The following is a 10,881-nucleotide window of genomic DNA, read 5'->3' as shown; positions in this document are numbered from 1 at the left end:
GGTGGGGAGGGAAAGAACAAAAGGGAAGGCCTATGATTAACCGACTCCCGGTTAAGCAGCACCTCGATTTCAAAATTCTCATCCTTGTTTTCAAATCCCTCCATGGCCTCGCCCCTTCCTATCTCTGTAATCTCCTCCAGCCCCACAACCCCCCGAGATATCTGCACTCCTCTAATTCTGCCCTCTTGAGCATCCCTGATTATAATCGCTCAACCATTGGTGGCCGTGCCTTCTGTTGCCTGGGCCCTAAGCTCTGGAATTCCCTGCCTAAACCTCTCCGCCTCTCTACCTCTCCTCCTTATTGGACGCTCCTTAAAACCTACCTCTTTGACCAAGCTTTTGGTCACCTGGCCTAATTTCTCCTTATGTGGTTCGGTGTCAAAAATTTTGTTTTATAATACTCCTGTGAAGCACCTTGGGACGTTTCTACGTTAAAGGCGCTATATAATTACAAGTTATTGTTGTATGATAGTGTAGAGGGCAGGAGTGATTAATTGACAAAAGGGATGATGGTGCAAGGCAAAGGTGTAAGACGTGTAGAAATCGCCCCTCACCCCGCCAAACACTTTCCAAAGTTCAGCCCCGTTGAACAGACAACACAAAACCCAATGAATCTTGTGAAAACTTTCCTTTACTTAAACATCAGCGAGAGGTTACAAGTAATCCGATACTCCTGTAGCGTATAACAATCATCAATTATACCTCCGCATACACAGAGCTATTCCTTTACTTTAAGCTCAAGCAAAACAAAAACCACATATGTACTGACACCAGCGAGTGGTCAATTCAGCTGTGACTAGACGCACGATGTCTGGCAACTGACCGGGGCACTCTCCCGAGTGCAGCCCTGACCGTCTTGAAACAGCACCTGTTATACCCCCAAAGTTTGGCACCCCTCCCACTGCGTACGTTTCCCTAACTATAGGCATAATGGTCATCAATTGTTTCTCAGACCCTCTTATCACCAGTCCATCAGGCAGCCATGGGCCTTCAAGATTACATTCCAAAGTCTGAAGATGTTTCCACAGTTCAATAGTCTGTTCCCACAGGACTCTCAAAGCGTGCTTTTCCTTATCGTAGTAAAAGGCAGCTGGCAGCCTTTCACAACTTACAGCCGTAACAATTCATTCAGCAAAGTTCTGTTCTTGCCCAAGGTCGTCTTTATCTGTCAACAGTTTTTATTTCGCACAAGTTCCCATAGAAACCTCTCAAAGCATGCTGGTATCCCAAAATGTTGTCAAGTTTTTCAGTTTTGGTCAAGTCACAGCAATATTTACAGCAAATGGTTTATTCTTACAAAGGTGGGGGTGGTAAGTAAAGAAACACAAGATGGGTGTGGAGGAGGTGTAAATGGCCAAAGCAGAGCCATCACCAGCACCTGCTGTTTGGAAAAAAATGGGAGCGGTGATTCCAATCTGAAATTGTTGATCTCAATGTTGAGTAAAATGGGCATTGATTAACCACATGAAACAGAAACTGAAGGTGTGCTGGACCAATTTCCAGCTTCAAACCAGGAAGTAAGCCTGCTTCAGTCTGGCTGCAGTCGGACAAGTTATGGCTTCCAGAGGCTTGTCTAACTCCGAGCTCCGCACTGAGCTAACCTGTGCCGTGTGCTGCGATGTTGTCCAGGATCCCGTCTTAACCGAATGTGAGCACAGCTTTTGCCGGGTTTGTGTTACCGAGAGCTGGGCCATGCAAGGACGCAACATTTGCCCTCTGTGCAGTCACGTTTCCCCCTCCAACAACTTGAGGTACAACCGGCCCCTTGCCAACGTTGTCGAACTGTACCTGAGGAGCGGTGAGCACTCCGCATGTTCGGAGCACGGCGAGGCCCTCACACGATATTGCAAGGACGACCAGGAAGCGATCTGCTCGGCCTGTCAAGATTCGCAGGGCCACCTAAACCATCAGGTTATCGCTGTGGATGAAGCCGTGGCTGGAATTAAGGTAAGGTGGGGGGGAGGGTGGGGGGCGGAGATGGGGGGTGGATAGTTGCCAGCTGTGGTCAAGTCTAGGCTGACACTCCAGTGCAATATTGAGGGACTGCGATCTTGTCAGAGGTGCAAAGCCCTTGGCCAGTCTGTCAGAGCTTCTGGGAAGCAAAAGTTTCCCCCCCCCTGTTGTGTTGAGGGTCCAGATGCGTCCATCCACACGCTCCACATTTAGTAACCCGCAGCGAGATCTGCACACGTAGAACTCTCTCCGTGCGATCAGAGCGCAATTCGCAGGATAACTGTAGCAGTACTGGTTGAAAATTCTGCGGCGAGTGCCTCACCTCCCGACTCCCACTATCTACAAGGCACAAGTCAGGAGTGTGATGGAATACTCTCCACTTGCCTGGATGAGTGCAGCCCCAGCAACAGTCAAGAAGCTCGACACCATCCAGGACAAAGCAGCCCAGTGAGTTGGCACCCCATCCACCACCTTAAACATTCACTCCCTCCACCACCAGCGCACCGTGGCTGCAGTGTGTACCATCTACAAGATGCACTGCAGCAACTTGCCAAGGCTTCTTCAGCAGCACCTCCCAAACCCGCGGCCTCTACCACCTAGAAGGACAAGGGCAGCAGGCGCATGGGAACACCACCACCTCCAAGTTCCCCTCCAAGACACACACCATCCTGACTTAGAAGTATATCGGCCGATCCTTCATCGTCGCTGGGTCAAAATCCTGGAACTCCCTCCCTAACAGCACTGTGGGAGTACCTTCACCACACGGACTGCAGCGGTTCAAGACGGCTCACCACCACCTTCTCAAGGGCAATTAGGGATGGGCAATAAATGCTGGCTTTGCCAGCGACGCCCACATCCCATAAAAACGAATATTAAAAAAAAATTGCCCTCTGCAGCTGCTGGCCTGAGAACAATACTGTAGTTGAGGAATAAGATGTGGATGGTAGCGACACGTGATAACACGCTATTTGATTGTTTTTTTGATGCTCTGGCACATCGCCACAGTGGAGCCGTGATGTCTGAGGAGTTGGGTGGTGGTGGAGGGAGGGCGCGGCAGTGGTAGAGACGGTACAGGAAGGTTGTGTTTATTGAGATACCTAGGCAAAGAGCCATGGTCCATAGTGCATCACGCCAGAAGGTTGAAAAGAGTAGGAGAGAAGTTGTAAGTGTAAGGGTGTGTGTGTGTGGTCAGCTTTGCCTCTGACTCCCTGAACGGTTCGAATCGCTCCCACTCCCTTGGTTCTAGACCTGGACTTATTTGGGGGTTGTAATGAAATTGCAACAGACAACTGAGTTTGATACAAGAACTTTGTTTTATTTGAGACAAGAAAATATACACAACACAATAATCTTATCACTCTAAAAGGGGGAACACTTCGGAATATATGAGGGAGAATGACAATAGACAGAATACTTCACCCCTCCCAATCCCACTACACTAACTAGGTTGGATTCCAGAGGACCAGGAAATGCTTACCAAACGCAGCAATAGTTTGTAGAGTGCGAAAAACTTGCAGATCTTCAGTTTCTTCCAAGTTGGTTTCTTGTTGGTCGCGGTGGCCCAGTATTACCTGGTTGTTGGTAATATCGTTAGTTGTTTGTTTCTTGGGGCCCTTGGTTGCCGCGATTCCTTCCGTTCTCCTCCTGTTGTCCTTTCGTCGATTGATTGTCCCGAGGCTGATGTGTTTCGAATGAGCTGTGCCTCTGTCTGTATGAACTGTACTTTTAAGTTCACACACCGTCCGAATAACCTTCACTGACTGTCCGTATGACTCTCTGACTGAACTGTACTTATCGAACTGTTCGAACCCATTGAACTCATCGAACTGACTTCTTGTGGAGACAGGTCTTTAGTTTATACTAATTAAGGCCTGCTTATCTGCCTGCCAAATCAGTCTCGGTTCATTATTAAATTTTGGCGGGCTCGTTAATTTTAATAGTTTTTAAATTCTTATTGCGTTTCGGGGCTGGTCCCATCTATTTTTAATTGACTTTTAACTAGTTTCGGGATTGCTTCGAAATCAGTTTAAGTGTGCGAAGTGGTTTTGGATGTCTCTCTGAGTGGGTTTAAACTGTTGTTCGATTGTCTTCTCCTGCTGGGGCCAGGGTCTCCTTTGTTGATTAGTGGCATGTATTGTATTATTCATGTTTTTGATGGCCCTGTAGGTTTTTGGCGGGAACTGTCCTTCCGTGGGCCTATTGTCTTTATGTAGAGTGGCTGGGACGGTCCAGAACATTCCCAGACAATCTGGCCTTTTCCAATACTCAAACAGTCTGTCCCACAGTGCCCAACCCAGTTCCTTTGTTGCAGCTTTCCACAGGCCTGGACATGCCTTTTAAAATAGCCAAATCTTCCTGGGGTTTTGACTTTAAGTCCCTTTTGGCCCAATATTCTTTAAAACAGTCCAAAATCTCTTCTCTTCTTGGTTTGGGGGAATCTGTAGAATTTTGTGAACCTTACATAAGTCAAGAAGTAGTGTCAGCTTGGATCCTGTAGATTGGGGGATTAAAAAGGTCCGTAGATTTGTGTAGATGTGCATGGATTCTTTAGCACAGTCAAGACCATCTACGGCCCAAGCACCCAAGGTCCTACCCCACTGCAGGCCAAGAACGGAGAGGTACTCATCAAGGACAGAGACGCAGTCAGTACCCACTGGAAGGAGCACTTTGAAGATCTCCTTAACTGCGACTCTGTCTTCGATGTGAGTGTCCTCAACTCCATCCCGCAGCATGCTACCCGCCACCATCTCAGCACAACCCCAGCCCGGCATGAGGTTGAAAAGGCCATCCGACAACTGAAGAACAGCAAGGCCTCATGAGCAGATGGAATCCCTGCCGAGGCACTAAAGCATGGCGGAAAAGCACTACTGGTGCGAATTCATGAACTAATTTCTCTTATCTGGAAGGAGGAGAGCATGCCAGGGGATCTCAGAGACACCGTAATTGTGACCATCTTCAAGAAAGGTGACAAGTCCGATTGTGGTAATTACAGAGGAGTTTCCCTGCTGTCTGCCACAGGGAAAGTCATAGCAAGAATCCTCCTCAATCACCTTCTCCCAGTGGCCGAAGAGCTCCTCCCAGAGTCGCAATGCGGATTCCACCCACTAAGGGGCACAATGGACATGATCTTCACCGCACGTCAATTACAAGAGAAATGCAGGGAACAGCACCAACCGCTGTACATGGCCTTCTTTGATCTCACAAAGGCCTTCAACACTGTCAACCGTGAGGAATTATGGAGTGTCCTCCTCAAATTCGGCTGCCCTCAAAAATTTGTCACCATCTGCACGACGGCATGCAAGCCGTGATCCTGATCCTGGCCTTGTCCTGTAAGTTAGACATTTTAGGTAGTTACACCGTAAGTTCTGCTCAGCTCGGGCTGAGCCACATCGAATCTCTTCCCTTGGGCCCGAGAACTTCTCCTTTTCAAAAGATCAGGAGAAAGGTTCTGAACGAAGAAACCTCTCTCCGGTCCATTCTTTCCAGAATACCAACTTGGTGTCTTGCCATCGCCACTTCCAACTGTTTCTTTGTCAGCCTAAGGTGCTGGGCCTGAAAAATACTTTGATTAATGCCTGCCCATAATTTTCTATTTTTTTTTCTACAAGGCGTACATCCCACCAGGTTGCAAGGATACAAGGGATGTGAACCACTCACTGCAGCATAAAGCCTGTTTTATGCTCTTTGTTCCTAGCTTGCCTCAGCTATCTGCTGCTGAAACCCTCATCCCTGCCTTTGTTACCTCCAGACTTGACCATTCCAATGCACTCCTGGCCGGCCTCCCATCTTCCACCCTCTGTAAACTTAAGCTCATCCGAAACTCTGTTGCCCGTGTCCTAACTCGCACCAAATCCCATTCACCCATCACCCTCTGTGCTTGCTGACGTTCATTGGCTCCCGGTTCGGAAACGCCTCGATTTTAAAATTCTGATCCGTGTTTTCAAACCCCCCGCCCCCCCCCCCCCATGGGCCTTGGCTCTTTGCCTAGGTTTTTCAAAAAATAAAATGTTCTGGTACCGTCTCTGTAACCTCCTCCAGCCCTACAACTCTCCGAGATCTCTGCGCTCCTCCAATTCTGGCACCTTGCACATCCCCGATTTCCATCGCTCCAGCATTGGCGGCCGTGCCTTCAGCTGCCGAGGCCCTAAGCTCTGGAATTCTCTGCCTTAACCTCTCCGCCTCTCTACCTCTCTCTCCTTTAAGAACCCCCTTAAAACCTACCTCTTTGACCAAGCTTTTGGTCACGTGTCCTCATCTCTCCTTATGTGGCTCGATGTCAAAGTTTGGCTGGTTTTGGGAAGTCTGGTGATTGTGAAAGGTGCTATATAAATGCAAGTCTTTCTTTTCTTTCCTGTGAAGTGCCTTGGGACCTTTTACTACATTAAAGGCGCTATATAAATGAAAGTTGTTGTTGTTACTGATTGCTGCTCTTTCAGGAGGAAATAAGGGATTCTTTGAAGGCTCTGCGTGACACGATGATTGATCGAAATACTTTGAAGGCCACTTTACAATCTGTTCAAGCACAACTAGCAGTAAGTAACTGGATGTTTTAGGGAACTACAGTTCTCATGTTTTCAGTGACTCTCACTATGTTGTTTAAGTGTAACCTGTTTCTACTGTATGTGTTTCACTGTGAAAGTAGAACCAGCTTGATTCCTTCTAATGGGTTTGAAATCAATGTCGCTATTTTCAACAACAAAAAATCCCACATTTCCCACAAAATTTAACACTGGCAATAGTGGAACTACAATCTCTCCTTGCGTGGGGGATAAGCAAGGTTGAGCTGGCTGTAGGATGGCGCAGCAAGTGTTGAGAGATTGAACCCAGCTGGTCCTCTGTGGCAGCCTTGGTAATCTCATTGCAGATCAGTGACACTAGATAGCTTGGCTCGTTGGTGTGGATCTGGGGGAGTCGATCTGCTCTTGGCGACTGGTATTTTTTCCACTCAGCCTAAGCTTTTCCAACATTTTCTTACAACTCAGTCCTCTTCCCTCCCCTCTGTGCTCTCCTGACCAAGTCCTGACTTGCCCCTGTCAGTCCCACAAAAACAGCTTGCATTTATGTAGCACCTTCAGGAAAAAAAGGCCCAAGGTGCTTCACAGGAGCATAATCAGACAAAAATTGATACCGAGCCAGAGAAGGAAATATTAGGATGGGCGACTAAAAGCCTGGTCAAAGAAGTAGGTTTCAAGAAGGGTCTTAAAGGAGGAGAGGGAGTTGGAGAGCTGGGGCGGTTTAGGGAGGGAATTCCAGAGCTCAGGGCCTAGATGGCTGAAGGCACGGCCGCCATTGGTGGGACAAAGGGAGTGGGAAATGCACAAGGCCAGATTTGAGGAACGGAGAGATCTCAGAGGTTTGTAGGGCTGGAGGAGGTTACAGAGCTAGGGAGGGGCGAGGCCATGGAGGGATTGAAACACAAGGTCGTGAATATTAAAATTGAGATATTGGTGGACTGGGAGCCAATGTAGGTCAGCAAGCACAGGGGTAATGTATGAACAAGAAAGGTCTTTTTCAGCCTTCCTGCGCAGTTTTGATGAAGTTAACACACTGCGCCTTCAATTCTTGTTTGTCTTTTGATCTGATGTGCATTTTATAAGAACATAAAAATTAGGAGCAGGAGTAGGCCATACGGCCCCTCGAGCCTGCTCCACCATTCAATAAGATCATGGCTGATCTTCGACCTCAACTCCACTTTCCTGCCCGATCTCCATATCCCTTGATTCCCCCTAGAGTCCAAAAATCTATCGATCTCAGCCTTGAATATACTCAAAGACTCAGCATCCACAGGCCTCTGGGGTAGAGAATTCCAAAGATTCACAACCCCCTGAGTGAAGAAATTCCTCCTCATCTCAGTCTTAAATAGCCAACTCGTTATCCTGAAACTATGCCCCCTACTTCTAGACTCTCCAGCCAGGGGAAACAACCTCTCAGCATCTACCCTGTCAATCCCCCTCAGAATCTTATATGTTTCAATGAGATCACCTCTCATTCTTCTAAACTCCAGAGAGTATCGGCCCATTCTACACAATCTCTCCTCATAGGACAGCCCTCTCATCCCAGGAATCAATCTAGTGAACCTTCGTTGCACCCCCTCTAAGGCAAGTATATCCTCCCTTCGATAAGGAGACCAAATCTGTGCACAGTACTTCAGATGTGGTCTCACCAAAGCCCTGTACAATTGGAGCAAGACTTCCTCACTCATGTACTCCAACCCCCTTGCAATAAAGGCCAACATGCCAACAATCCGTCAATGTCTGATTTTATCTGTGAATGAATTGTTTGTTGATATTGTGTGCTGGGATGTGTAACATAAATTAAATTCAGAGATTACATTGAAAAGGAATAATTATATTCTTGCCATTAACTCATTCCTCTTTCTCACATTGCTAGACACAAACGAGCAAAATTGAGCATCGAATAAAAACATCTTTTGTAAATCTCCACCAATCTCTTGAAGTAGAGGAAGCTTTGGTACTAAGTGAACTCAAGAGTGAAGAAAATGTCAAAAGCCAGAATCTGGGGCAAGAGCTTGAGCAGCTTTCCGGAGAAATTCGTTCTTATGGATCCTACGCGGACTATATAGGAAGGAATCTCGATCAGGAAGCCAACACAGTGATTTTACTGGTACCTTTTCATTATTGTGTCATTTAAAAAAAAATCATTTCTTTTCCAATCCTGGGGAATAAAGCCTTTTTTTCCTTTTTTAAAACCTGTATCAGCATCAAGCACTTTGAGGACAGACATGGTCAGGATTGGACGTAGGTTGAAGTTGCCCTTCCAAGCACAATGTGATCATTAAAGTGGATGTTATCAATGGAGTTAAGAGGCAATTCCATGGCTTTCGGGAGAGAAAGTGATTGAGGAATATAGTGAGAAAGTGATTGAGGAGTATGGTGAGAAGAGGATTTGAGGAGTATGGTGGGAAGGGGATTTGAGGAGTATGGTGAGAAGGGGATTTGAGGAGTATGGTGAGAAGGGGATTTGAGGAGTATGGTGAGAAGAGGATTTGAGGAGTATGGTGGGAAGGGGATTTGAGGAGTATGGTGAGAAGGGGATTTGAGGAGTATGGTGAGAAGAGGATTTGAGGAGTATGGTGAGAGGGGATTTGAGGAGTATGGTGAGAGGGGATTTGAGGAGTATGGTGAGAGGGGATTTGAGGAGTATGGTGAGAAGAGGATTTGAGGAGTATGGTGAGAAGGGATTTGAGGAGTATGGTGAGAAGGGGATTTGAGGAGTATGGTGAGAAGGGGATTTGAGGAGTATGGTGAGAAGGGGATTTGAGGAGTATGGTGAGAAGAGGATTTGAGGAGTATGGTGAGAAGAGGATTTGAGGAGTATGGTGAGAAGAGGATTTGAGGAGTATGGTGAGAAGGGGATTTGAGGAGTATGGTGAGAAGGAGATTTGAGGAGTATGGTGAGAAGGATTTGAGGAGTATGGTGAGAGGGGGATTTGAGGAGTATGGTGAGAAGGGGATTTGAGGAGTATGGTGAGAGGGGATTTGAGGAGTATGGTGAGAGGGGATTTGAGGAGTATGGTGAGAGGGGATTTGAGGAGTATGGTGAGAAGGATTTGAGGAGTATGGTGAGAAGGGGATTTGAGGAAGTATGGTGAGAGGGGATTTGAGGAGTATGGTGAGAAGGGGATTTGAGGAGTATGGTGAGAAGGGATTTGAGGAGTATGGTGAGAAGGGGATTTGAGGAGTATGGTGAGAAGAGGATTTGAGGAGTATGGTGAGAAGGGGATTTGAGGAGTATGGTGAGAAGGGGATTTGAGGAGTATGGTGAGAAGAGGATTTGAGGAGTATGGTGAGAAGGGGATTTGAGGAGTATGGTGAGAAGGGATTTGAGGAGTATGGCGAGAGGGGGATTTGAGGAGTATGGTGAGAAGGGGATTTGAGGAGTATGGTGAGAAGGGGATTTGAGGAGTATGGTGGGAAGAGGATTTGAGGAGTATGGTGAGAAGGGGATTTGAGGAGTATGGTGAGAAGAGGATTTGAGGAGCATGGTGAGAAGGGGATTTGAGGAGTATGGTGAGAAGGGGATTTGAGGAGTATGGTGAGAAGAGGATTTGAGGAGTATGGTGAGAAGGGGATTTGAGGAGTATGGTGAGAAGAGGATTTGAGGAGCATGGTGAGAAGGGGATTTGAGGAGTATGGTGAGAAGGGGATTTGAGGAGTATGGTGAGAAGAGGATTTGAGGAGTATGGTGAGAAGGGGATTTGAGGAGTATGGTGAGAAGAGGATTTGAGGAGTATGGTGAGAAGGGGATTTGAGGAGTATGGTGAGAAGGGGATTTGAGGAGTATGGTGAGAAGGGGATTTGAGGAGTATGGTGAGAAGGGGATTTGAGGAGTATGGTGAGAAGAGGATTTGAGGAGTATGGTGAGAAGGATTTGAGGAGCATGGTGAGAAGGATTTGAGGAGTATGGTGAGAAGAGGATTTGAGGAGTATGGTGAGAGGAGGATTTGAGGAGTATGGTGAGAAGAGGATTTGAGGAGTATGGTGAGAAGGATTTGAGGAGTATGGTGAGAAGAGGATTTGAGGAGCATGGTGAGAAGGGGATTTGAGGAGTATGGTGAGAAGGGGATTTGAGGAGTATGGTGAGAAGAGGATTTGAGGAGTATGGTGAGAAGGGGATTTGAGGAGTATGGTGAGAAGAGGATTTGAGGAGCATGGTGAGAAGGGGATTTGAGGAGTATGGTGAGAAGGGGATTTGAGGAGTATGGTGAGAAGAGGATTTGAGGAGTATGGTGAGAAGGGGATTTGAGGAGTATGGTGAGAAGGGATTTGAGGAGTATGGTGAGAAGGGGATTTGAGGAGTATGGTGAGAAGGGGATTTGAGGAGTATGGTGAGAAGAGGATTTGAGGAGTATGGTGAGAAGGAGGGATTTGAGGAGTATGGTGAGAAGAGGATTTGAGGAGTATGGTG

The 10,881-nt window shown here is 47.2% G+C and overlaps 1 protein-coding gene across 1 annotated transcript; it reads left to right on the top strand.

The window, feature by feature from the left end:
- The first annotated feature begins 1,329 nt into the window (after nt 1-1,329).
- On the top strand, nt 1,330-8,761 carry LOC147120880 (E3 ubiquitin-protein ligase TRIM17-like). Its single transcript, XM_085977468.1, has 3 exons — nt 1,330-1,947; nt 6,390-6,485; nt 8,344-8,761. Exons 1-3 carry the CDS (start codon nt 1,555-1,557, stop codon nt 8,602-8,604), a joined length of 750 nt encoding a protein of 249 aa, XP_085833594.1. The 5' UTR covers nt 1,330-1,554; the 3' UTR covers nt 8,605-8,761.
- Nucleotides 8,762-10,881: the final 2,120 nt, after the last annotated feature.

Source organism: Somniosus microcephalus, chromosome 3, assembly GCF_052327205.1.
Source record: "Somniosus microcephalus isolate GS21.2 chromosome 3, FLI_Smic_1.0, whole genome shotgun sequence".
Classification (NCBI taxonomy): Eukaryota; Metazoa; Chordata; class Chondrichthyes; order Squaliformes; family Somniosidae; genus Somniosus; species Somniosus microcephalus.
This window is presented reverse-complemented; position numbering and strand designations above follow the sequence as displayed.